Raw genomic sequence first — 27,317 nt, forward strand, 5'->3', positions numbered from 1 at the left:
ACATTGTGTTTACAGGTCTCCATTTTTATGAATTATCTCTGCGACAAAGAGGCGGTGGAGGTGGGGAGGGGAGAAACAAGAGCCAAAGAGATCCCAGGGATATGCCATCACTTGCAGTCTGGGCAATGGCAGGACCGCACAAGAGCTCGGGTACTGGCACACAGTAGGTGTTCAACAAATCTTTGTTGCAGAGTAAATCAGTGCCACTGGTTGCCATTGCTTACAAAGTTTATTGAGTAGCTTGCTTCCGAAGGAAGATTTATGGTGATCACAAGCTTGAGAACAAGAGGACAGGGATCTTTTGTTCATCTTTGGTTGACAGATTTGGTAAATTAAAGCTGTCTTTTGATGTGATGTGTGGCTACGTTATGGGTGTCTGGAATCATCAGACTGAAGATGAAGAGCCTAGTTCTGACACCTGTTGTTCCGTGTGAACGACAGGCAGGGACTACCCCTACGGGGTTACCTGTCATCTGCCTCTTTGATGGGAGAACACACAGTGAAGTGGTGGACCCGGAAGCCCCTTTTGGCTCTGTGATATGCCAGCCCCCAAGCAGAGATTTCTACACGTATGTGCCCTTCCCCACCTCCAGACCCAGTTCATGAACATCAGTCTGGCATCATCTCCGGGGCTTGCACAACTCCTGAGTGGTCTAACTGAACCCTCACTGCACCCTATCAAGCAGATACTATTTCCCCATATTTCACAAGAGAAGAGTGAGGCTCAGAAAAATCACATAACCAGCTCCAAATCACACAGCTAATACATATCTAAGCTGGATTTTGACTTAAAACCAAGACTCTGGTACCAAAGCCTTGATGCCTTTTCCAAATAAGAAACTGAAGTTCCTGGGAGCTCCTGGGAAATGAAGGCAAATGGCTCTGAATGAGGTTAGGCATTGTGTTCACAAGTGCTACTAACCGTGTTGGACGCTGGTGTTCCATTCCAGCCCCACTACTTCTATCCCAGCTAGCCCCTTTCCGGCACTCCAGTAGGGGGCGCCATGATCTTCCCACAGATCTCGTTTCCAGGGCCCCCTCTCCTAACTCCCCCAGGGAAGCTCACAGCAACCTGTCCCTCAATATTTTGGCCATGCCTGAAGTAAGAACTGAATTAAGCAGCACCTGGGTGACTCAGTCGGTTAAGCATCTGACTTCGCTTCAGGTCACGATCTCGCATTTGTGGGTGTGAGCCCTGCATCAGGCTCTGTGCTGACAGCTCTGAGCCTGGAGCCTGCTTTGGATTCTGTGTCTCCTCCTCTCTCTGCCCCTTCCCTGCTCATGCTCTTTCTCTCTCTCAATAATAAACAAACATTAAAAAAAAAAAGAAGTAAATTAAGTGCTAGAAATAATGAAGGGTTGGTGGTGAGCCCCCCATCCTACCTACCTCATGAACCTTGGGTACATTGAGGCCTTGGGCTCGCTGGCCTGGCCTACCAACACTCACCTCTTTTGGCCTCAGTACCTTGGCCAGGCTAGTAGTTAAGGCCTTTGTCACTTAATGGGGAAACCTGTTTTTTCAGGAAGTCAAGAGAAGCCACAGTCATTAATAATGGAGATTGGGCACTAGAACAGGCCAAAAGTCATGAAGAGGCTGGGAGACAAGAGCCCCTCCTGGTATACTAAAGCACACCGTACCCAACCATCTGCAGGACTTCTCACTTTGACACAGACACAACACAAATAAAAACCCAGATCACAGCAAACCGGTGACTATATTTTAATAAATCAAAGTCTGGAATCCTAAGCCTCAAACGATTCTTTAGGACACTCCAGGAAGGCAGACATTCATTTGAGTGCAGATTCACTTATCACCTCATATATTTTTATGTGTACTAAGGTTCCATGTTGGCTGAGGGGAGGGGAGCAGAGCAGGGAAACTAAACTCCTAAGGTAAGACAGAGTTGAAGGCTGAGTGAGTTAATGGGAACTTTTCCAATGAAACTCCACGTTGCTACAAAATGTTTTGTTCTGATCTGCCATCACAGTAACCTGAAATACAGAAAACAAAGTCATGACAGAAAGTTGGACCCAATGTTAAAGGTACATGGGGTATATCAGGATGGCCTTAGGGCTCAGCTTTATTCAAATGTTTCTTGTAGGGTTACAGCTAGATGTGGCAGTAATTCATCTGTAATTCATCGGCATCCTTAAGGCTTTCTGAAATCCTTTGAATTTCTCCGGGGGCAAGAGAGAGGGGACAGCATAGGAGCTGCTGTTTTAAAGTTTTCCTTTTATGTGCCTTAAATTGTCTCACTGAATCTTTTCTTTAAAAAAATTTTTAGTGGGTTTTTTTTTTTTTTTTTTTTTTGAGAGAGAGAGAGAGAGACAGAGTGCAAGTTAGGGAGGGGCAGAGAGAGAGAGGGAGACACAGAATCTGAAGAAGCTCCAGCCTCCCAGCTGTCAGCACAGGGCTCAACATGGGGCTCAAACTCAACAACCATGAGATCATGACCTGAGCCAAAGTTGAAGGCTTAACTGACTGAGCCACCCAGGTGCCCCGCCTCACTGCATTTCAAAGGATTGGGAGCATATCCTCCTATCTCAGGAAGTGGTGGCCAAATCAGCCTGGCCTCAGTCACTCTGTGGGTGGTTCTATAGAATGTCCACCATGTCCTCGGTCACGTGTCAGCAGGCGGTTCTACAAGGAGGGTCGGGGTCACAAAACAACCATGGTTTGCATCCAACTCAATTGCCTGTGGGAGGTTTGGGGCAACCTGTGTAATCTTTCATAGCCTGAGTTTTCTCATCTGTAGAATGTGGATCATGAGAGTATCTACTTCATGAGGTGTCTCTGAGGATTAAGTGACATAATTCAGGGAAAGGGCTTGGTGTGCGGCCTGGCTGTGGTGAGATCCTTTGCGGACCCTCCATTTAGGCTGCCCCCAGGGTAGAGCATCAAAATCTTATTTTTTAATGTGTTTGGTTTAGGTTCGTATCTGTTTGGTGTGGCATGGGCCAGCTAGTTAGATGACTGGTGGAGGAGTTCAGTTCTGTTCTCTTTTTCTACATGCTAACATTACCCTATTTGGATTTTGAAACTCAGTTTCCCGTGGGAGTGAGTGTCATTTCAAAATAGACTGCACACTTTCCTCCAAAATGTTACTGGTTTTTAAAGCAAGATCAGACAGGGGTAGTGCTCGCTTAGGCAGCACATATGCTAAAAAAAAAAGATCAGATAAGAGTAACATCTATAAAAAGATTCAACGATTGTTCTGGGGAATCTCAAAAAACATAAGTGAGGAAAACCAGCTAGTCAATTTCATGGCACTCTAGTTCCATATGAGAAAAAGAGCATTTGTTGAAATGGTTCTGTTTCAAACTTGCTATGGTGAGGTCTCTCTTTAACTTATAAAAAAATTGTTTTTATTTATTTTTGAGAGAGAGAGAGAGAGAGAGAGAGAGAGGCAGAGTGTGGGTGGGGAAGGGGCAGAGAAAGAGGGAGACACAGAATCCGAAGCAGGCTCCAGGCTCTGAGCTGTCAGCACGGACCCCGACGCAGGGCTCAAACTCAAGAGCCTTGAGATCACAACCTAAGCTGAAGTCGGATGCTTAGCCAACGGAGCAATCCAGGCACCCCTCTCTTTAACTTTGGCAGCAATGGCCATTATTTGCTGCCCGGCTCTTCACTGGGGCTACTGACTCCCTAAACAATGTTAATTTTGTCCAAATGGTTTTTTGGGCAGTGTAGCCACACAGACTGGGCCTGGGGTAGCAGATATAAAGGAAGAGCCTGTCCTCTGCAGTTTGATTTAATTAAAAGTGCCAGGGTTTTGGAAAAGGGCTTTTGCCCATCCCTCCTGAAACAGCCCCATGATAAGGCCAATGAAAGATCTGGTCAAGAAGGACCAAACTGGGCCCAACAGGGCTCCTGAGACTCCCTGTTTTCTCTCTCTGGCAGAAGCACCGTATTTCACTGGCCTGTGGCCCAAACTCACTGCCCAGTGACCCCTCAGGAGAGTGTGCGGTGCCCTGACCCTCACCCACTCACCGTTGTGAACGATCAGCCTGTACTGCCTGGCCAGGCACAGCTCATCCTGTCTCTGCCGCACGATTTTCTGCACGTCCGGGGGAAGGCCGTTGGGGTCGCGGGCAAACACGAAGGAGTAGCTGTCAGCGCAGGTGCCGTCAAGGTTCAGGAGACGGCAGGAGTACTGCACCGCGTAGGTGTCATAGTCGGTGTCGATGATCCAGTGGTCATCATCTGCAAGCCAGAAAGCCACACTGCCAGTGCCGCTCCCTCAGCCAACGCAGGTGCCAGGGAAACTGACGAGCAGGCTCAAGAAACTGGTGACTTCCTGAAACTGGTTTTATTTCATTAGGAAACAGGAGACTACAGAGAATTCTGATGGCTTTTACAAAGCTGGGAAAATGAGAAAGCCTTTGTTCTCCTTTGCAGAAAAGAACCCTGGAGTTGAGGGCGTGGGGGGCCGCGTTCACTTCAACGATTATCTCCCACCCTGACAATAAATGTGATTGTATCTATCCAAAGAACCACAGAGAATGTGGGCCCATCGAAAACCACAAAATAGACCTTTCTACTGTTGTCTTCTCCATCCATTTTCTAACAATGTCTGTGCCTTTGTGGCTGATGTCTTCTCACTGCCCTGCTGCCCCCCGATCCACTGGAGGATGCCATTCTGATGATCCCCTTCACGGCTTTTCTGCTTCACCCTAATTCTGGCTTAGAAACCTGACATGCTTCTTCATGCTGGCAAAAGAGAGTAGTTTTTGTGTTGAGGACACAAGGTGCCCACCCTCTGACATCACATATTCATTCTTAGAAGCTTGTATTTTTCAGATCTCCCCTGACAGAGGCAGAGCTGGGCCCTTAAAGAATTTAGATTTTGTTTAGCCCTAAGGCTGGGAGGTAATAAGCCATGAAGAAGTGTACACAAAGTGGTATAAATGTCAACAAAGGCAGGATGAGAAATAACATTAATAAGAATGTATGTTTGAGAGATTTGGACTGGGGAAACAACAATGAATGCTCAGGTTTACCTGAATGCCTTATATTTGGTAAAAAGTGCCACATCTCCAGGGTGCCTGGGTGTCTCAGTTGGTTAAGCATCCAACTCTTGATTTCAGTTCAGATCATGATCTCACAGTTCATGGGATCAAGCCCTGTGCTGGGCTCCATGCTGACAGCTCAGAGCCTGATTGGGATTCTCTCTTTCCCTCTCTCTGCCTCTCCTGTGTGCACGGGCATGCTCTCTCTCTCAAGATACATAAATAAACTTTAAAAAAGGAACAAAATTTTAAAAATAAAACTTTTTTAAAAAGTGCCACATCTCTACTAATTTAACATTCTCATTAACATGTAGCCATGGCTAGGACTTTCTGAGCAATTAATTATGCATCGGTCACTGTGTAAACAATTATTCCTCCCATCTACCCAAAAGTCCACACTGTTATTCCTATTTTACAGATGAGGAAACTGAGGTACAGAGAAACTAAATAACTTACCCAAGATCACAAAGAGCAGGACAGAAGTGGAGCCCACAGGCCTAACATCTACACCACATTAATTCCAGGCAGTACGTAACTTGGGGAAAGAGGGGACAAGAAACAAGAAACGAAAAGCCTCTGTGTCTCCATCTCCTTCCTGCCCCAGCTGTGAAGCAGGTGATGGTCCCTGTTCTATGTTGGTTCCATACGAGAGGAATGCAGAGGAACCCGGGTCCCCCGGCCTCAGAAAGCATAGGGGGACCTCTACTACCCACCTAAGCCACCTTAGGGTGTGCTTCTCAGCTCGGAGAACCCTGAGAGCGCCAGCTGAGGAGGGCTTCAGTGTGAATCCAGACCCGCAGGACAGCTGAGCCCACGGTTCAGCTCACTCCAGGCTCTCCAGGAGGAAGAGTGAGCCCCCGCTGTACCTCCAGGCTTTCCCACGGGACAGGGTCCGAGGCCACAGCTGAGGGTGCCCAGACACAGGAGCTGGGCCAGGAACAAAAGCCATGGGGCCGCCTGCTGGGCCTCACCCTGACCAGGGCCTTCCCTCACTGGCTCCCCAGCCTCTGGGCAAAGTCTTCTTCCTCTGCAAATGAAGTCATTTCTTCCCTGGTGATGGGGCTCAGTGTGTCTGTCAGAGGTGCCCCAGCAGCCAACCCCTCAGACACGAATGTGCTCTCCTTTGAAATGCTACCCCAATTCGAGATCGAGGCAGCTGTCAGCTCAGCAAATCTGCAGCTTAATTTTGTTTTTCCAAGATTGTTGCCAGAATGTGAATTCTGACTTAAGAACTAAATAGTTTTCAATGCTTGGTTTTAAGAAAATTGACTACTGTTCTTGACTTTTTTTTTAAAAAAAAGGCCTAAGTTGGTTTGGTTTGTCTCCAGGTTCTTTTTGGCTAAATAGTTCAAAGAAGAAGAATTTAAATCCTAACAATCCTTGCCAGATTCTCCCTCCTAAGGCAAGAGATGAACTGCCTGAGCGCCACTTGAAAGAATAAACTTGGTCCTCCAGCCTCCTCCCTCCCAGCAGCTGGGGGTGGGTCACCCTGTAGAGCCAGAATCCCCCAGACATTTCTGGATAGTAGCTGTCTGCATGCAACAGAGCTGGGGAGGGAGAGTGATCAAGGCAGCGGCCATATGGCCAGGAGCCCCCGCAGCTGCCTCCATACTGTACCCACATGGACGGGTTTAGAGGTTTTAACTAAATGCCAGTCCAAAAAACAAAGAAAACACTTAGTAGACGGAGCTGTCTCGGTGACCTGGTTCCCTTGCAGATCTGTTGCTCAGTGCAGTGGGCCAGGATCAGGTCCCTTCAGCATCCTACACCTGTGTCCTCCCATCATCAAAAGTGAACAAACAGGTGAAAACCTCCCTCCAGTTCTCGGTCTAATAGTCCAGTAGAGCCGGATGGTGGGTGTGATGCTATTTCTAATTGTCCCCCCCTCACCCCCCACCAAAGTCCAGCAGGCCCTGACAAAGTGAATGGAGTCTGAGACCTTGAAACCTGAGTAAGCAAAGATAATCTTTGGATTGAATTATCTAGAGCAGTTTCTCAAGCTTCACTGTGCAGAAGGAGCATACCTAAGGACCATACCAAAAGTGCCAACTCTGGGGCCCGACCCCAAGAGTTTCTGATTCAGAAAGTCTGGGTTTGAGCTCACAAGTCTGCACTTTTAACAAGCACCCTGCTGATCCAGACGTAGGTGGTCTGGGGACCCAGGTTTCAAGAACTGATGTACATACCATTGTTATGTAGCCTGCACAGGCTCCTTTACCAGCAGAGTGATAGACTTTATCTGGAAGACAGACAAAGGAGAGTCTTTGTCCAGGTCTTTCAGGAATGGTCCGAAACAATAATGACCAAAGCTGATATTTTCTGAGCACTCATTATGCATCAGGTTAAGCATTTTTCATGCATTACCTTAATTTGTCCTTCCAACAATCTTATGAAATAGGAACTATTCATTATCCACATTTCTGTTAAGGAAATCAAAGTTCAGAGAGGCCAGTCAATGGTAAAGCCTACATTCCACCGAGATCGGTTGATGATGGCATTCCTTCACCCCTGAGACGTCCTGTTTGCTGCTGGCAGAGCTGGGGCAGAAGGAGGCCAGGACAGAGCACGCCCAAGGCTGGGGCAGCAAGCCGTGTTGGAGTCTGCTGACACTGACACTTAATATTCAACTTGAGAGATTTACTGCATTTATTTTTAAAATAACATGACAACAAATTTAGCGAGCCTTTGTTCCTGAGCTATTTTCTCTGCATAAGTGTACCTCGTTTTAAACACATCTGTTTGGTGAAATGCAGCATGTGAAGAGGGGGAGAGACTAAGAACGCAGGTCACTCTCTGAGGCTTCAGACCCTCCTGACCAAGTCGGGGTTTAATGCCAGACCAAGATCAAGGAAGAAAGAAATTGGCACAAGGAGAGATGGTAGAGTTTGTAAAAGCCCCCCACCTCCCCAGGCCCCAAAGCATGTAAGATACAGGAAGGTAGAAACAACAAATCATACGGTCTGTGGGACACTTAGAAAACACGGGGGCAGCTCATGCCCTGGGCAAAGAGGTATCACTAAGTGCCACTAAGTAGCCATGTGGCCCTGGGCTAGTCACTTCTCTAAAAGATACCTCAGTTTCTTCACTTGTAAAATGAGAGGCTTGAACTGATGGTCTCTGTGGGACCTCCCATCCCGTGCCCAGAAGATGAAATGTAACTCATGCCTGGGGAGAAAACGAAGCACTAATAATCTACACTTGCGGAGAACACACATCTCAGGCATTTTTCTAACTTTCTGCAGGTCAACTCACTGCATCCACAGAAGACAACTCCATGAGGCAAAGGCTATGATCACCTCCTTTTGTAGAGGAGGAAACTGAGGGACTGACAGGATAAGGAACACACCTGAGTTCCCACAGGTAGTGGGTCGAGTTAGGATTTGAACTCAGGCAGTCTAACTTTTAAACCCGGCAGGATTGGGGTGCCTGGGTGGCGCAGTCGGTTAAGCGTCCGACTTCAGCTCAGGTCATGATCTCACGGTCCATGAGTTCGAGCCCCACGTCGGACTCTGGGCTGATGGCTCAGAGCCTGGAGCCTGCTTCCCTCCCTCTTCTGTGTCTCCCTCTCTCTCTGCCCCTCCCCTGTTCATGCTCTGTCTCTCTGTCTCAAAAATAAAAACACGTTAAAAAAAAAAAAAATTTAAACCCTGCATGCTTGACCACTATCCAGCACTGCTTCTTTCCTGAAAGGGAATCTCACAAGGAACTGAATTCTGAGCCTTCCATATTGTAGTCATCTCACGGAATATCTATAGCTATCGCTTTAAAGATTTTAAGTTTTTTTTGTTTTTGTTTTTTTTTGCCTCCAGATGAAATCCTAGGTAGAATCTCAACCTACCAGAGGTAAAAGCAAGACTAATCTGGTTTGGTAGCAAAGGAGGGGGTAGGACACAAGAAGCAAACCCCACCTCCTCATCGGGTTCTCTCCCACTCTTCCCAAATGCACTACCAGCAGAATACTAGCTCTTTCCAGAGTGGATCTCAAAATGCAACAGAGCATTATGTGTTTACGTTTACTAAAAATTAGTAATCTTGTACCCCCAGTATTGATTTTTGTAATTCATTACCAGAAACGCCTATCTTTCACACTAAATGAATCACTCTAGGAAGTTTTGCTGCATTATTTAAAATACTTTTTTACTACTTACCTGGGAGTTGGAATCCCTGGCTTTTGACACTGGCTCCCACAAACTTGTATGACCGTGGGCAAATCAATACTTTCTCTTGGTCTCAGTTTATTCATCTGTATATTGAACCCCCTTTGTAGGGTTAACTCCCTAAGATCCCATGATATGTCCCCCTTGGCCTGCATTATTTCCTGGGTACCAAATGGATTCCAGATTTGAAACTTAAGAGAAATGGAAAGAAAGTCAAAAAGGCAGGTAAATGTTGTGTTCTTATGATCAACCTAGATTTTAGGATGTTTTTCTGAGTCTTCAACACCCTGTCTGTCCCCCATCTGAGTTTTGGTGCTTGGGAGAAAGCAGAGAGATCAGTGCCACCCAGAACACTGTGCCTGGCTCAGAATCTCAGCATCTGCAGGCAGGGCACCCCGGAGTCAGCCAACCCTATGCACAGTGCTCCTCACATCCTTGGATAAAGGTCTCCCAGCCTCTGCTGGGGCCCCAAGTAATCAAGCTGTCTCAGGGATTCAGCCCAATGAAATGGAGGAAATACAAAACCAGGGTGAATGGTGAGGTGGGATGGGTCTTGGGGAGGTGGGAAGTCTGAGCATAGAGAAAGCTACACACCTTGGCACAGTGGCTGGATAGGAAAATGGCAGAAGGAGGTCACCTAACAAGCCCAAAGTCCTTTTGAGCTTGGGCCAGGTTTTCTGAGCTGGAGGTAGGGAAAGTGGGCAGGGAGGGGGCCTGGTCAGTCCCAATCTCACCTCCCCAACCTCAGGCCCTGCTCGGGGTTCCTGCCACTTAACAGACCATTCTTTCCAAGAGTGCCGCTGAAGAAGAAACTCGGCAATCTGGCCAGGTATGACCTCCCCATCCCCTGAGATGGTCCTACTGAACTGACTACTCACTTCCTTTCTGGAGAAAGGACGCTACGCCCCAATACTTCATCTTGAACTTAGCAGAGTCCTCAGTGTCTGTGAAGGTGCCCACCATGTCTGCGCACACGTCCCAATTACTGCAAAAGCCAAAGAGATCCTGAGCCAGGCCGACAAAGGGCTTCCTCCCACCATCCCACCCGGAGGCTGCCCCCCCCCCCCGCCCTCCCCAGTCAGGGTTGGGTGCTCAGCTGGAGATGGGGGGCTGAGGGAGGCTCTGACTTCAAAAGACGGACTCGGCCCTTGGCCGTGGCGCTCATCTGGCCATTCTCATCCACAGAGAACTCGGCGACGATGTTGTCCTGCAGAAAGAGGCCCTCGGGGTCCTTCTTGGCCATGGCGTACCAGGTCCCGGAGAACTGCGAAAGAGGCGAGCGCGGGGTTTGGAGGCTCGGCGTGCAGGGCCGGCCTCCGGGAAGGGAGAACGCGGGGCACCGGGGACCGCCCGGCAGATACCTACCCGAGCCTTGTCGAAGTTCTCCTTCACTCGGAAGCTGCTCACCCGGCAGTCGCGTTCCGCCCGGGCGCTGCCCAGCGCGGCCAGAAGCACCAGCGCCCACACCCACGCCATCGTGCCCAGAAGTCAGTCCTGCGGGTACCGCGCGCCGTGAGCGCCCGCCCGCGACCCCCGGGCCCTGCCCGCCCGCCCCGCCCGCCCCGCCCGCCCCGCCCGCGACCCCCGGCCCTGTCCGCCCGCCAGCCCGCGACCCCCCGGCCGGCTCGCGGCCCCCGGCCCCGGCCCCCGCCCCGCCGCCGCTCACCGCCCGGAGCTGCGCGCAAGCCTGGTGGCGGCGTGGTGCGCGTGGAGCCAGGGAGACGAGCGCGCCGCAGGGGCCGCCCGGGCGCTTTATAGCCCCGGCGGGAGGGGGGTCGCGCTTTCGTAACGGCCGGGGGTGAAAGACCGAGGGGAGGCGCCGGGCCGGCCGGCCAGCACTTGCATAACGCGACCTGACTCACCGCCGCCCGGGGCAGGGAGGGTCCCTTTGGGCGGGAGCCTCACCTCCGGGGCCGCCGCGGGCGGTGGAGCTGCCGCGCGGGGTGGCCTCGGCCGAGCCGCGGATACAAGCCCTGGCCTGGTCACCCGGCACTCGTGCCAGCGACCGCCAGCTGCGGCCTGGGGTGGCCTCGGGGCCCGGTGGCTCTGGCTGCAGGCGCAGGTCGGCCTGGCGGGAAGACCGTGGCCTCTCCCAGGGAGAGGGGGGACCCCGGGATGCTGGCCGGTGCCTCAGCGCCCGCGCCCCGGGCCCGTGCCAGATTGGCCTCTCTAACCTCCGACGGCCAGTTGTGCAGGGGGTTGGGGATATTTCGGCCAAGGAGTTTTTCATTTTATAAAGGACGTATTTTACTCTCTTTCGGGAGAGTTGTGGTACTTTCTGGGTCAATATTTGTTCTTTAGTTTCAACATCTTTAGAAGCATTAAAATCCTCCCTGTTAAATATTCTCCAGAAACGAACCCTGGTCAGAGCAGGAAATACTTGAGCAACCTCGGTGGTCGCCTACTTACTCTGTGGCACTTCGCTCAAACCGCTTTGAAACACGTCTACCAATTGTTTATGATGCAATTTTATTTCAAAGCCATAGTGGAATTTTGTTTTGTCTTCAAAATACCTAAGGTGAGTTCGCTGAAGAGTGGACAGGAGCTGGGAGGCGAACAAAATTTTATGGTCAATTGAGGCAAAATGCTGTGACTCGTTATGCTATTTTGCCTACCTGTTGGTACCATTTACTGACCATGTTTTTGTCGTATCTTTCAAAGTTAGTGTTCCTCGCATGGGTCAAAGAAGTCAGAGGATGCAGCATTTGATTGAATGAGAGTTAGTGGTGTGTCGAAGAAGCAAGCGCCTTCCTATAACTCTCTGGACATCCACCTGCCTGGTTCTCTGCTTCCACTTGCCACCTTGCCCTCCATCCCTGCCTCCTCCCCCAACTTGACTCTTTAGGGTGTCTTTGGAGTGCCAATGATGATGCATTTAACTCCTTACTGCCCCAGAGGGAGGAAAGCCCTGTTCTGGCCAACCGGCTACTTAGGAGATGTTCTGGTTAGGCCAGTTTTATCACAGGACGAATCATCCCAAATAGCTCAAATAAGAGCTGCCCCTGCAGGTCCCGTGTGGGGGGAGGTACACATGGCAGTATATGTGCACCCTGGGTGGGAAATGACTTTCGAGCGTCTTTCTCCTGTCCAATCAGTGCTTGGACCCCCTCCTCAACATTCCAGAGTCAAGCCCTTCCAGCTTCTTCTCCAACAGGTCCAGTGATGGAGGGAGAGCTCTTGGCTGAGTGTAACTGCCCTTGGATGGTTATTACTACCAGAAAAGTTCTCCTGGGAACTGCATCCCTTTCATCTGTTTCCCCTAGAACATGTGCTGGCGGTCCTTGCACACGCTATGTGCTGAATAAATGCAGGGAATTTCAGCGCACTGTATGGCGATTGTTTCTGCAACAGGTTTTTTCATGTGTTAGATGTGTAAGAGGTGCTGTTACTGTTCCTTCTCCTCTCTCTCTTTTATTGATCTCTCGTGAACCTTGGTGTCCCAGATACCAGCAAAGAAAAACAGTTTATTTTGGCATTCTCTCTCAAATTTCTTCCTGACTGCAAATAGGTGAATACAGGTCAACTGATGTTTTTAACATCGGTGCTTTGAAATTTGTCCTCATAAAGTAATTTTTTTCAAATATGCGTGTATCTATATAATAAAAACAGGAAAAGATATTCATGGTGATTACCTCTGTGTAATAGGATTAAGGACATTTGAAGGTTGTTTTTGTTTTTGTTTTTTGATTTGTACCTTTTTGTACTTTCCAAAGTTTCCTACAGTGAAAATGTTCAATCAGAAAACAAAACAAATATTCTCATTACAAACATTTTTCTCCCTCCCCCCGGAAGTAAAGTTATGTTTTAAATTATGGATCATAGATGATATACACAAAAGTTCATTTGCTGCCATACTTCATGGAAAAGGCAGACCATGAGTCTTTCATCTTGGTATATGCCCCTCCCCCAACTTTTCCATGAGATTTATTAAGAGACTTGCACTTAGTAGGCACTCACCTAACAGACATTGACTTCATTTGTTTTATTGAAATGAATCACTTTAGGTAAGCTTCATAAAATATTTATTTAAAAAGACTTGGCCAGAGGTCATTCTTTCTACAATATAATTTCTCAGGATTCAGCGCTTATCGCAGAGGTGGGAGCTAGTCTTCCAGCAAAAAATGTGCATTCCTTTTCCATGGTGGAGAGTTGTGGAGAAGAGACTTTTTTGCCAGAAGGCACCTCCCCACTTCCTGTAGCTCCATAAAGCCACATGCCTAAGTCTGGTGGATGGAATGTGGACAAAAGTACTGTGTGTCAGTCCCAGACAGGGCTTGTAAAAGCTGCCTGTCCAATCATCCGTGCCGTCTCTCTTCCCTCATCTGCCAGCCGGCAGAGACGCCACAACCTGGGACCCCACCAGTGACTAACTTTTTGTGAATGAAAAATAAACTTCCGTTGGGTTAAGCTGCTGAGATTTGGGGGGGGTTTACCTGTAACAGAATAGTGTAACCTTAATGAATACAGCAACAAGCAAGTCACTAGCTCCTAGGAAATATGGAAAGATGTTTTACCATAATTGAAAGAAAAGCTAAGGCAAAGAACTTTATGTCCTTACCCTCGTAACAATTAAGCATTTCAAACCAACTCCATTTCATGCAAACTGACATTTACATCCACGTCCTGACAGAAAGGCCAAGGAAAATGAAAAACAAGGAAATTGGGTAGCATTTATCTTCTGACTACATTTAAAAGATGCCAAAATAATTGGTGGGAAAATGAAAAGATTACTTATTCGGCCAACTTTTTCAGGTGCAAAGGGTCAAACTGATTTTTTCAACAGGTTTCTTTTCAGTGGTTACAAAGTCATCAGTCAGTGTCCTCAATTTAGGTGAAAATAACATGGATCCCACCAAGTGAATTATTCCTGAGACACCTGGTCCCACCCATCAATTCGGTGTGTACAGAGATTCCTGTGAGCAGATGTGTAAGGTGAAAGGAGCCCTTTGCACTTGGCTGCCAGGATGTAACTGAAATCCCTGCCTTTGGGGGGGTGCCTTTTGGTGATGACCAATAGTGGGAACAGAGAACCTGGCTGAGGTGGAACTGAAGAGTGTATTCAGTATAATGATCTGAAACGTACTTGGTTAATCCAGGGTATTGTTGCTAGTTTTGTGTGGGTGCTTCAATCTCATGTGCATATGATTTGGCTATTATATAAGCACTGCTTCCTGTAGAAATAAGTCAACTGCAGTAGAAAATGTTAGCAACAATAGAAGTATTACATCTGTTTATTAGTATAGTATACTACTGAGAAACGCAAACTTGTTAAGCAGAAAGTTTAAGGAAGTGAAACCATTCTTTTGTACATCTGTAGGCTTTTAAAAGAGTTCCTGGAATTTTTATTTAACTTTTTTTAAATTGGTGTTTAATAACATTTTCATATATATATATATATGTGTGTGTGTGTGTGTGTGTGTGTGTGTGTGTATAATTCCTTACAGGAAGTGTCTTTGTATATTCCCCTACAGCAGCTAGTATGATGTCTTGTGTACCAGTGGGTACACTTTTTCATTTAATCCTATTTAAACTGGCAGTTTGGGGGTAGGTCACTATCCTTACTAGCTGTGTGACCTTGAGCTAGTTAACTTAATTTCTCTGTGCTTCAATTTCTCGCCTGTAAAATACAGACAATCACAGTACCTACCTCCTTAAGTTCTTGTAAGAATTAAATGAGTTAATATATGTAAGGGTCTTGGAGTACCTGGCACCGATTATATATTATAATGTTAGCTATTCTTATGATCACTTTTTATTATCAATACCTTGCGGCTTATATTTCTAAAATTATTCTGAGTAAGTGGAATGTTGCTTTCACATTGACCTAGTTGTTGTTTCAGAGATGTTTTATCTAAATAAATGATAATTAATGTCTGTAATATCTTAGAAATGTTGACATAAAAATTAAACAATGAAGTTCAACAAAGTCAACAAGTATTGTGTAGTATTAAAAACTCAGGGGTGCCTGGGTGGCTCAGTCAGTTAAGTGTCTGACTCTTGATTTCGGCTCATGTCATGATCTCACCACTTGTGAGTTCGAGCCCCACAGGCTTTGTGCTGACAGTGCAGAGCCTGCTTGGGATTCGCTCTCTCTCTGCCCCTCCCCCCGCCTCAAAAATAAAATAAGCATTTAAAAAATTTTTTAATTCATTCTAAGTAGTATGTTTGGTGATTTAAAAAAATAATGTTATTTTCTTACATTTGTTTTTTTCAGTGCCTTGTACTGAGCAGCCAATAAGTAACACAAAGTTCTTGTCAGCACTGGCCAGGGACTCTGCAGGAACCACCCTGAGCAAGAAGGGCAGTGGAGACAATAGGACTTGGTCAAAGACAGGAGGAGAGAGATAGGCAGGCTTTCAGAATTTCCCTTAAAAAAAATCTTTGTATAAAATGCCATGCAGTACTCAAAGTAGTCCCCAGTGACCCCTCTTTCCTTGCTTGCTTTTTTCTCAAGTTTATTTATTTTGAGTTGCGGGGAAGGGAAGGGCAGAGAGAGTGGGAGAGAGAGAAACCCAAGCAGGCTCTGCATTGTCAGCACAGAGCCCAACACGGGGCTCGATCTCACGAACTGTGAGATCATGACCTGAGCTGAAATCAAGAGTCGGACATTTAACTGACAGCCCTTCAGGTGCCCCTCACTTGCTTTTTCTAACTTAAACAATTGCCTGCTCCTGTCAATTGATGCCTAGAATTGGGTCTCACAGTTTTCATTCCCAAGCAACCTCACCCATAGCCTATGAAAATAACCTTAAAAATTTTGTCTATTGGGGTGCCTGGGTGGCTCAGTTGGCTAAGCCTCAGACTTTGGCCTAGGTCATGATCTCGTGGTTTGTGAGTTTCGGTCCCATATTGGGATCTATGCTGACCGCTCAGAGCCTGGAGCCTGTTTTGGATTCTGTGTGTCTCTCTCTCTGTCCCTCCCTGCTCACACTCTTGCTTTCTCTCAAAACCAAGTAAACATTAAAAAAAAATTTTTTAACTTTATGAATGCATGAATTTATTACACAAATTATATATGTTCATTATAGACACTTGAGAAAAATCATATAGGCAAAAAAAAGAAGTTTAATGTGATAAATCCCATCACTTTGAAATAATCACTGTTACCATGCTGGTATACACACCTCCATGTATGTGTATATAAATGGAATTGTATGGCAAAACTATCTTGCAGTTTACTACATATCGTAGATACTTCTTCATATCAGGCCTTCATAAACAGGCCTTTACAGTAGGGTTATTAATAAATGTAGTTTCTATTCTGTGGATACAATGCCATTTACTTACTCAAACTCCTATTGTTGAATATCTATTTTTGATCTTTTACTTTTATATTTGTACTTTTCATGAACACCCTTGTAACAACATTAATCACATACAATCTTAATTATTTTTGCAAGATAAATTCATAAAAGCAGAATTGCAGGGTCAAAGCCTATACACATTTTTAGAGTATTTGATAATGAACAAAATGCAATAAAGCTGCTTAATCTGTATCCCTATGTACAGTATTTCTTTCCTGCACCTCATCTTTCTAAGCACTACTAGATTAGATTTGTGGAAAAGTACCCTCATAATGTTTTTTCCTGCCCCCCAAACTTACCAGGGTTCAAAATCCTCAGCCTCGTCTCTGAGACTCCTGTAATCTGAGCCCAACCTACCTTTTCATATTCAGCTCTCACTCTTCCCTGTTACTCTACACCCCATGCTATTGCTCCTGTTGTGATTACCATCTGGAACACACTCGATTTCCTCCCCATCTCCACCCATTAATCCCTTTTCTGAACTCTCATAGCCATACGTATGTACCTCATTTCTGGCATTTATCATGCTCTGTTCCATGTCTTACAGCTCTTTATGTATTACTTTTAACTCCCGTATTATACCACAAGTGTGTGTGAAATTGGGATCAAGACTTACTTGTTGCCTGCATCCCCCCTGAGTAGAAGTGTAGCAGTCAGGATTGATTTGGATGTGCTGCAGTAACAAATAGCCCTCATCTCTCAGAGCTAAAAACAAGAAAAGTTTATTTCTCACTCATGCTACATGTCCCATCTCAGGTCAGCAGGAGGCTCTGTTCCAGGACATCCTCACTTGGAATCAGGAGGCCCCTCCATCTGCAACTGATGTGGCAGCAGGAAAATGGAGAGTAGAGGGTCTTAAGCTGGCAATTAATCGTTCTTACCTGAAAGAGACATTTCTGCCCACAACCCATAGGCAAAGTTGATCACGTGGCCCTATAGGGGAGGAGGGCAGGAAAGAATAACCTCATATAACGAGGAGGAGGAGAGAATAAGAAGAGGGGGAACATGAAGTCTCTACCACGGAGGCTAATATGGTGGCTTGTGATGGACAATCAATAGACATGTTGAAAGAATGAGCAAATCACAAATCAGGAGTAATTATAAAAGCAAAAATAAAGAATGGTGGCAATAATAGAATGTGTTTCATTTTTAAATTAATTTTTATTTTTATAAGTAGAGGAATGTTAACATCTGTGGGTATTTTGTTTTTCCTATTAAGTATGTATCTGCATATGGAATATAGATATGTGTTTTTTCCTCTCTGCTTATGAGGGAAGGATGGAACTAGGGAACTGTGAGTACACAACATACTTTTGGTAGAAGTTGGAGCTGTGCCATAGGCACACAAAAGAACTAGGTAGTGTTATGCCCAGAATCTGTGATTCCCAAAGACCACCAGGGAGACGAGTCTGATGCAAAAGCAAAGAGCCTTTATTCGAGCTAGCTCGAGCTCAATCCCCTACCTGCACCGACACAGCGGTGAGATACCGAGCGGGTTTCAAGAGCACAAAGGTTTTATAGGGATCATGGCCTCAGCCGATTGGCTGGGGAAGGGTCTTGGCCTCAGCCGATTGGCTGGGGGAGGATAGAACAATGGCTGCCAAGGTGTGGTCCCAGATCAGCAATTATCAGCGTCACCTGGAACTAGTTAAAAATGCAAATGTTGGGCCTGGTGGTCACAGACCCACTGAATCAGAAACTCTGGGGGTGGGGCTCAGCAATCTGTGTTTGAACAAGTCTTCCAGGAGATTCTGATGCACCTGAAGTTTAAGAACCACTGTGTCTGAGGGTCTCTAACATGTTTGGCCTCAGTGTATACAGAACGTTTCTCACTGGTCACCTATTAACCATTGGCTGTCAGCCTTGCTGTGCTATATAAATACCTAGCACCAAACACCATCCCCAGAGACTCTGATTTAATTGGTTTGGAGAGGGGTAAAAATGCTCCCAGGTCATTCTAAGCCTGGACAGGGCTGAGGGCTCCTGCCTCTGGCCCCTACCTGAGAGAAGCCCTCCCTCTTCTACTCACACTTTCCATGCCTCTCACACTCCCCTTCCTCCCACCTTAGACTTCGGAAGAATGCATCAATTGATAGCCTGCTTTCTTAGAAAACATAAGTTACTCAAGGGGAGGAGGCGTGGCCTGAGGTTTGAGCGGGAACTTCTTTCTGAGGCCATGTCCAGGACATAGTTACTAGTCGGCCGGCCTAGGTCTGCTCTTTCAGTAGGAAGTGTCCAAACTGTGAGAAGGTGAGGGTCCCATGAGAGGGGTGGGCTGACTCAGCTCCTTTCTCTTCAGAGGTAAACCCCTGCATTACTCTGATTATAATGAGATGCTAATAGGATGTTGAAGTAAACAGCACTCTGAGGAGGACTCTCCTGAGACTAGGCAGAGGAGGACAGAAGGTGTGTACTCTGCAGGGCCCCTCGAGGTAGCAAGTGAACTCCATGAGAAGCCAATAGCTCAAGTGCCAGTCTGAGTTGGGTTCTTCTGGGAAAACCATGTTCCAACCAGGACCCTCTCATTAACTGACATAGAACCTGTGACCTCAGTGGATGTCTTTTCCTTTTTCGGTAAGACTGTTATCACTCTATCAAGGTAAGCTTTAAGTTTAGCACAGTAAATGAAACGCACAGCGTTGCTATCTTTGAAGTAGACTTAAATGTGGGTCTAACGGTAACTTCTAGAGCCACTGTAACATGGGGGCTCACTCAAGAGAATCTGTTACAAAGTTTATAGTTTTTTAAAAATGCTTAAAAGACCTTGGCTACCTTTGAAATCAGCATTTAAGTATTCAAGGAAATTGGGGGCGGCTGGGTGGCTCAGTCGAGAATCCAACTCTTGGTTTCAGCTCAGGTCATGATCCCAGGGTTGTGAGATTAAGTCCCGAGTCAGGCTCCAACCTGGGTGTGGAGGCTTCTTAAGATTCTCTCTCTCCCTCTGCCCCCTCCCCTCCTCGTGATGAGTTCTCTCTCTTTCTCTCTCTCTAAAAAGAAAAAAAGAAAATTCAAGGAAATCAGTTCATGAAATATGTTGTTTGACTTATTAGTTGTATAACAGTGTTTAAATATTTGGGAAAGTGTGCTTAATGGATGTAAAAGTTTAATAAACTGAACATTAAGCCAAACTAAGTAGTACTACGTGTTTGTCCACGCACAACCCCACCCCCCACACCCCACCCCCTCCCCCGAGATGCTGGAGATCCAAGCAACGGACAAGACAGGTTTTATCCACTAGATTTAACAGACTGTGTCTCGGAGCAAAAATGCACAAGTCTGGCTATTACTATTCAAAACAAAATCCACACTAATATGCATGGCAGGAAAACCCAGTTAGCAGCTGCATGGGCTGCTTTTTACAATCATGTCTGTTGACAAGGATTATTGCTTAAGTTGTGGCTTAATTAGGCTTGGATCCCAGGCAAATGTTTTGCCGTGTTCACCTTTCTAGAATAAGATTAAGGTTTGTTCCCTTACAACACTACCGAGGTCAAGCTTTTAAATGAGGGGAATTGAGAGGTGAAGGTTTTAGACAAAGTAGGCCAGGCAACTTGTTTGATCATAGGACTTTTAAGAGAAGGAAAGATTAATATTCCATTTTATGTTGCATGGATGCTAAATGCTTCTATCTCCCCTACGTGCTCATTAAAGTTGCTGTGCAAATAAGGAGACCCTTCCAAGGTCTAATAGTCTCACTTCATATAGCTGTCATGGAAAAAATGAGTCAAATTGTCAATCGATGCTAATGTAATATCATTAATGGATATATTATCGATGATTCTTCTTGCTGCGGATGGCGGCTCGTGTTCCGTTATTTTTCTGGAAGAATCACTTCGACTTGCCACTTGCCTGGCTGATCTAAGATGTTCTGAGGATTCTCCGAGGACTTATGAGCTAATAATGCTTAGGGATTTCGTGTCCCGAAGAACTCTTTAATCCTGTGCTTCCGAATCCTACTCTAAGCCAGACCTTCTGTCACAGCCCAAGAGTTACCGGCAGTTTTTGAAAGCTCTTCCAAGCGAGCAACCGTTCTGTTCCATCTTTGGGGGATCTTGTGAGGTGCCATTACCAGGATGTATCTCCTCGCTGGCACTGGGTCCCAGGCGGTGCTCTGAGGGTGTTCCTTCCTGGAAGAGCAGCGAAGCAAAGCGAACCACACCATGGGCGAGATCAGCCAAGAGGCCGTGGAGAAATACCTGGAGGACAACCCTCAGTTTGCCAAGGAGTACTTCGCCAAGAGGCTGCCGGAAGCCCCCGGCCCGAGCGGGGCGCTGTCGCCGGCGGATGAGTGGGCCCTGTGCGCCGAGCTGCTGCGGGCGGTGCAGGAGGAGGCCCGCGGCGCCGAGCCCGCGGTGCACGGGGCCCTGCAGAAGCTGGCGCAGCTGCTGCAGGCCGACCGCTGCAGCCTCTTCGCCTGCCGGGCTCGCAACGGCACGCCTGAGGTGGCCTCCCGGCTGTTCGACGTCACCCCCACCTCCAGGTTTGAGGACAACCTGGTGGGCCCCGACAGAGAAGTCGTGTTCCCGTTGGAAATTGGGATAGTGGGTTGGGTTGCTCACACGAAGAAAGCCGTTAATGTCCCAGACGTGCACAAGGTAGGTGGCTTTATGACGGTGGGGCCCACCGGACGTCTTGGCGGGGCTGAGGGGAGGAAGCAGTGGAGAGAGAGTCGGGCACCGAGGGCCACCCTTGTAGCGTGGGTTTGGCTATAATCTGAGTAGGAACGGTGGGGAGAGGATCCGCCAGGCCAAGGGTTGCCAGATTTAGCAAATAAAAATACAAGATGCCCAGTTCAGGTTGAGTTTCAGATAAACAATGAGTAAGTTTTTAGTGTGTGTCCCTTGTAATGTTTTGCATTTTGTCGGGCAAACTCACCTGGGCCTGGTGCATTCCACGGGTGCTCCTTGCATCTCCTCCCTGCTCTGGGAACTTTCCTTCTGAACAGCGAGGCACAGCGGTGCTATTGGGAGATTAGCAAGCTCCTCGATGCTGAGACTTGTGAACTGCACCCCCCCCACACACACACACACACGCACGCATACACACCTCTCACTCACAAACTTTTCAGGTCACTCTGTGCTCTGGGATGGACTGGCTCACAAGTGAACACTTTCACCTACAGACCAGATGTGCAGAAAGAAAAAATAATACCATTTGAAAGTTCAGATGTTCACATTTGGATTGTGAAAAGTGTAAATTTGGGTGATAAGTGCAGTTGACCATCCCAACCCCCTATAACTCAGCTCTACTCAGAATCAACTCCAGGGGCGCCTGGCTGGCTCAGTCCGGGGAGTGTGTGACTCTTGATCTCCGGGTGGTGAGTTTGGGCTCCATGTTGGGTGTAGAGATTACTTAAACTTCAAAAAAAAAAAAAAAAAAACAATCCACTCCAGTCATGTAGTTTGCCCCTGAAGACCCACAGCGTCCCGCACAAACACAAGGCATTGTTACATGCTTTTAAAAACAAACACACAGGGGCGCCTGGATGGCTGAGTCTGTTAAGCGACCGACTTCAGCTCAGGTCATGATCTCGCGGTCCGTGAGTTCGAGCCCCATGTCGGGCTCTGTGCTGATGGTTCAGAGCCCGGAGCCTGTTTCAGATTCTGTGTCTCCCTCTCTCTCCACCCCTCCCTTGCTCACGCTCTGTCTCTGTCCCAAAAATAAATAAACATTAAGAAAAAAATTAACAAACACACAAACAAAAAAAATCACTCTTCTTGCCACCGGTGCTTATTCATTTTAAAAAGATTATAAAATACAAATAAACAAAAGGGAGGAAATATAAATCACTCATAATTGTTCTGTTCATCAATAACCACAGGTACCAGCCTGTACTTTCTCCTGCTGACTTTTTTTCTATATGCACGCCCCATTAGTATGATTTGCTGGTAACCAAAGGGAAGCAGTAGCTTATGATGGAAGGGAATTGATGGGGAAGTGGTCCCTAAAATCTCTCTGCTTTCTGTGCCAAGGTTTGTTGGGTCGTGAATGGGGGCAGCTGGTCACAGGAGGATAATCCCCTTCATGCCTCCTGAAGCTGATTACAGGGGCACAGCCGCATGGATCCAGAAAGCACACAAGTCGTCAAACATTAGCAGCACTCTGCAAACAACCACACCACAGCCCTTAGGTGCAAGGGTTGCCATCAGATAGCACAGAGTCCCTCAGTCCTTTCTGATCCCTCCCTTCCGTGAGTTCAAGCTGGTCTAAGCTTCTGGGGCTGACTGCCCCCGCTTCAGTGACTAAAACAATTTGCACCCTTTCAGCAAAATTCTCTTGACACCAATTAGGAGGCTATGCCCACTCACCCTGAGGCTTTCTCACGGGAATATGCTTCTTGCCAGTCTCCACCATCTCCAAAATTACTAGGACTTCAAACTTAAAGTGACATGCAAGTTTGTTTTTGTTTTTTTTGTTTTGTTTTTTTTTTTCTGGAAAAAAACTTGCTTAAAGAGACAGGTAAAATGATTTCTGTTGTAATGCTTTATTAATGAGCCTAGTTCCACATACTGAGAAGAGAATAATAGCAGAGAGCTACTTAACAGATCAGGCAGCCTTGGTCTGTTGTTGTCCATGGTGAGCAACGCTGCATGAACAGGACAGTAATGGAGGTGGAGGTGGGCAGGAGTCGTGTTTTTCCTTTTTTTTTTTTTTTTTTTTTACCTAAGGACTCCTGGTTGTTATGGGTAGAACAGAGAAGTATGTGTTGAAGACAGACATCCTGCTCAGCTCGTTTGCTTTCCATTTCTACTGCTTCTAAGCATTTTTTCTCATGGTTGGTAGAATAGTGCTTTTCAACTCTGAATGCACATTGAAATCGAATTGGGAGCTTTAAAAAAAATAACCATGCAAGACTTAATAGACCAATACACCAGGCTCTCAGGGGTTGGGATGCAGGCGATAGTATTTTTAAAAGCTCCCCAGGCAATTCTAAAATGCAGTCAGTATTGAAAACCACTGGTGTGTTGGGTGAGCAGATGCAGGAGGGAAAAGTGGATTCCAAGGCAAGCATGGGATACCAGACGGAAGGGGCTCCAGCAGTCTGGAGCTGACTTCTTCCTTGGGAAGAGGAAGCTGAGGCTGCATCTTTCCTACAGTCCATGGTATGGTCAGTGAGTGAGAAGGGCTGGACTAGATGAGGTGTCCCCAGTCTGTGTCCAATGATCTTTCTACCCTCCCCCTACCACACATCCCTGCAATTTTGCCAGACTTTAATCAACTGTGGTAAAATCTGCAAAGGGAAAGATGGAAACCAATGTTTTAATGAAATTTCTACTAATTCTTTACTGTTTCTTTGTATCTGACAATTTCTAGGCATTTTCACATTTGTAATCTATTTGATTCTGGCAAAGACCCTGCAAGGAAGGAGGGACCATGTTTTTATTTCCATCCCGTACATGTAAGAATCTTCTCAATGGCAATTAGGCAGCATGTGACGGGTCTGGGACCATAACTTGGGTCTTCTGAGGTCTCCCTCTTTTACCACACCACTGACCACACATGGCTTCTCTCTGGTTGACAGTGTTGGCACACGTGAGGGAAGGACGTGTCACACCTAGAAAAAGAGGTAAAGCCAGATGCTCTGACCTTGGGGAATCCAAGAAAGTGATAGCAGGGAAGCCACGTGGTGTAGGGTAAGAGCCCGACCCCAGTGCAGGTGCAGGCCTGAGACCAGGTAATTGTGTGATAGATTGCTTTTCTGCACCTGAGACATAGAGGCAAATAAATATACAGATTCAACGTACGTAAAGTGCCTGGTTCCTATAGGTACTCAATAAACTACAACTACGATAATACTATATTTATGCCAAGGGGCTTTTGGGGTCTGTGTTTAGGTGGCTAAAAAAGGGTCAATGATTATTGTCTGTTTTTAAAACAGGTTAAAGACAGGAAAACTTTTAATAATAGGGAACTGAGAGATATCCTCCTCAGGTTAATGATTTCTTTCTCTGTTGGGCAAACTGCTGATCAACTCTATGGGTGGCTTTCATTCTGAATGTGGTTTAAAAGAAAGCCACGGAGAAGTCCTAAGTTTTCAATAATTAACAGGTTGCCTCTAGCTGCCGTACTTCTCTCCTCTGTATTCCTTCTCTTCTCTCTTTCTGGCTCCTGGTCTCAAGGGATAATGGTGTTTCATCAGAATCTAACAACGGGAAGATTGGATGAGGGACACAGTAAGTCTGCTGCTCTACATAATTTCTCCAGTTGCCTTCAGTGGCTTCTTTGAAGGGCCATCAAGGGGAGTTTGTGAATCCAAGAAATACAGGAATTACTCAAGCATACCTCACTGGGGCCTGTTTGAGCTGGTGAACCGGAAAGCCTCACCTCGCCTACCGTGTAATCTGACAGCTGGTTTTATCTAGGGCTTTCAGATACAATAATAAGCAAGAATTACATTTTGATACTTGTAAGTCATTTTCTCAAAACAGCCGATTAAACTTAAGAATATTTCCTTGTGTTTAGAATCTAGGATAAAATAGCATCAAGGTTTGAACCTGCAGAGTGAAGTGTGTTTGCAAAGAAACACTGCCTGACTCCATCATCCCCTGGTGCGTGTATCTGGTATTTTGATTATTCATTTAGTGGCCGAGATCGGTGTGTAAATGAGGCAGAACGGTAATCACAAGAGAGAACTACTTCTCATCCAGGGAGGCCCAATGAAGTCCCAGGTGTCTCTTCCCAGTAATTTTTGACCAACGATTATGTGTCAGAGACTTTTCTAAGTGCTCTACCCATCCTGCGTTGTTCTATGTGTCAGGAACTTTGGACAGTTCACAGTATCAGTGTTCCTGTTTTCACAAAGGCTAAGTAGCCTTCCCAGGATCACACAGCTGGTAAACTGAGGCCTGGTTTCAGCCAGGGTACTCTGACTCCAGAGCCTAAGTAAATGGCTGGTTTGTGTGGGTCCACGGTAGGAAAGGTAGAAAAGAGATCTGGGATAAGGGGCTGCATTTGACTCCTTTAGCATCTCACTGCTTCTAAGGGATCCTCCACAGGAATGAATCACCCACTGAAAGTACAGATTCCTGGGGGAGATTGATTCTGTTTTAGGAGGTTAGGACCCGGTGGGTCTGAAGATCCGCATTTATCTGCAGGTGGTTGTGAGGCACAGCCCAGGTCTACTGCTCTGAGCTGAGCTGTGACTTCTGTTGACCAAGTGGCCCTGTTCCCTGGTAGATTCCGGCCCAGAAGTCTCACACCAGAGGACTCCCACCTTTTTAATTTGGGAAACTGAACAGAGTCCAGCCTCTAGGGGTTTGTGCTGTTCTTAGAAGCACCATCAACACAGGGAAATGAAAATAATACAACCTATGAAAGGAAAACCACATTAATTTTGGCCTGTGAGTCTTGGAGTCAGCCTGAAAGTTCGGTTCAATTGAAGGTTCAGTTGAAGGTTCAATTGAAGGTTCAAAGGAGAGATAGTATGAGCCACGAAAGGCTGAGTCTACACCCATCTAGAGTGCGTGATCCTCTAACTTACAGCTGATAAGAATGACTATCCTTGATCCTCTGATACTCTTCCATTTATGGGCCTCTTCATACTCATCACTGTGCCCTTTCCATGATGAGGGTATTAGAATCATCTCTCACATCTATTGCATGAGGCTTGTATCTGGGAAGATCCTCTTCGTCTCTCCCAAAGAGAGAAATTAAAAAAAAAAATGCATGAAAGACATTAGGTTGGTAGAACATTAAAAACTAGTAAGCATCTCGTGCTGGCAAGAGAGTGGTCCTCTCACACATGACCAGTGGAAGTAAGATTTCCAACTTGTTATGAAAGTAATCTGTGTAAATAAAAACCACATACACCTGTGGATCCAGCAAAAGGGATTTCCACTTCGGGGAATCCATCACATAAAAACGAAAGCAAGCATGATTAGCACAACGTTGTTTGTAGTGGGGAAAACTATAAACAGTCTAAGTCAGTAGAGAATGGTCGAGTGGACCACGGGGCTCCCACACTGTGCTATTGTACAAGAATCTAGAGGGTAAATTCACATCCATATGCACTGGTCCGGAGGGAAGTCCACAAAATATTGTTATGTGATGAATGTCATGTGTAAATTCGAAAAGAAAGCTTTATGAAAAGGGAAAAAGAAAATCTTTTGTCCAAACATTAGGGAAAGGTACGCAAGGAAACATACTAAGCAGTTAACACTGGTTCTCTCAAGTTGGTGAGATTAGAATCAGGTGGAGAGGATTAATCTTTTTCTTTGTTATGATGTACTGGTTGCCTGAGTCCAAGTGCACATTTTATTGTCATAATTAGAAAGAAGAGCTCGGTGGCCTATACCTGTAATCCCAGCTGTGCGCTCGTTCCCAGCACACTTTCTGTCCGTTGTAACCTTGCTTCCTCATAGCACTTCACTTTCCACTTTGCCGTGACATCACCTCTTTTCTCCTGGCCCAACCTCAGCCTCGCCTAGAGAGGCCATAGCTCAGGTGGGAGATGCTCGTCCTGAGACCGGTGAGTTCATTCTGTGCAATCATGGGATGGGGGTGTGTGTGGGACCACTGTGCCGGGGCCCCGGTTGTCTGTACGGTTTGGACTAGAGAGAGTGGTCTGCTGCCATTCCCGGATCTACACTGCGTGGTTCTGTGCTGCTGTGGCAAACATGTGAATGTGTCTTTCAGAACAGCCATTTTTCTGACTTCATGGACAAACAAACCGGCTATGTCACAAAGAACCTGCTGGCAACACCAATCATGACAGGCAAGGAGGTTCTTGCTGTGGTTATGGCAGTTAACAAAGTAAATGCATCTGAATTTTCCAAAGAGGATGAGGAGGTAACGCTAACCCTGGGCATCGAGTCAGAGGCTTGGGAAATTGATTTGTTGTTTAACG

The 27,317-nt window shown here is 46.5% G+C and overlaps 2 protein-coding genes and 1 long non-coding RNA gene across 8 annotated transcripts in view; 2 read left to right on the plus strand and 1 right to left on the minus strand.

Moving 5' to 3' along the window:
- Positions 1-1,706: 1,706 nt before the first annotated feature.
- On the minus strand, positions 1,707-10,927 carry RBP4 (retinol binding protein 4). The gene is made up of 6 exons (XM_042960346.1): positions 10,834-10,927; positions 10,533-10,661; positions 10,295-10,431; positions 10,046-10,152; positions 3,992-4,204; positions 1,707-1,992 (listed from the first exon to the last, which is right to left on the minus strand). Exons 2-6 carry the CDS (start codon positions 10,641-10,643, stop codon positions 1,955-1,957), a joined length of 606 nt encoding a protein of 201 aa, XP_042816280.1. The 5' UTR covers positions 10,644-10,661; positions 10,834-10,927; the 3' UTR covers positions 1,707-1,954.
- A 17-nt stretch (positions 10,928-10,944) lies between these two features.
- LOC122231814 lies at positions 10,945-12,497 on the plus strand. The gene is made up of 3 exons (XR_006209064.1): positions 10,945-11,229; positions 11,519-11,685; positions 11,829-12,497. It is a non-coding gene; the product is annotated as an uncharacterized LOC122231814 (long non-coding RNA).
- A 7,801-nt stretch (positions 12,498-20,298) lies between these two features.
- Positions 20,299-27,317, plus strand: part of PDE6C (phosphodiesterase 6C) — a 45,269-nt gene continuing 38,250 nt past the window's right edge. For 2 of the 6 annotated variants that reach the window (XM_042960763.1, XM_042960767.1), the window contains exons 1-2: positions 20,300-21,066; positions 27,107-27,259. In XM_042960763.1, coding sequence (XP_042816697.1) covers positions 20,632-21,066; positions 27,107-27,259 — 588 coding nt within the window. In that variant the 5' untranslated portion in view covers positions 20,300-20,631. Of the gene's footprint in view, positions 21,067-27,106; positions 27,260-27,317 lie in introns of all 6 variants that reach the window. The other 4 variants (XM_042960764.1, XM_042960765.1, XM_042960768.1 and 1 more) reach the window with 3 other exon arrangements.

This window comes from Panthera tigris, chromosome D2 (genome assembly GCF_018350195.1).
Source record: "Panthera tigris isolate Pti1 chromosome D2, P.tigris_Pti1_mat1.1, whole genome shotgun sequence".
Classification (NCBI taxonomy): domain Eukaryota; kingdom Metazoa; phylum Chordata; class Mammalia; order Carnivora; family Felidae; genus Panthera; species Panthera tigris.

Bases quoted from the DNA above. Each gene is read 5' to 3' on its own strand.
- RBP4 (XM_042960346.1), bottom strand. From the start codon at position 10,643: ATGGCGTGGGTGTGGGCGCTGGTGCTTCTGGCCGCGCTGGGCAGCGCC. The intron at 10,432-10,532 runs GTAGGTATCTGC...CCTCTTTCGCAG, and splicing joins AGAACTTCGACAAGGCTCGG to TTCTCCGGGACCTGGTACGC. The intron at 10,153-10,294 runs GTCAGAGCCTCC...TGGCTTTTGCAG, and splicing joins GGCCGAGTCCGTCTTTTGAA to TAATTGGGACGTGTGCGCAG.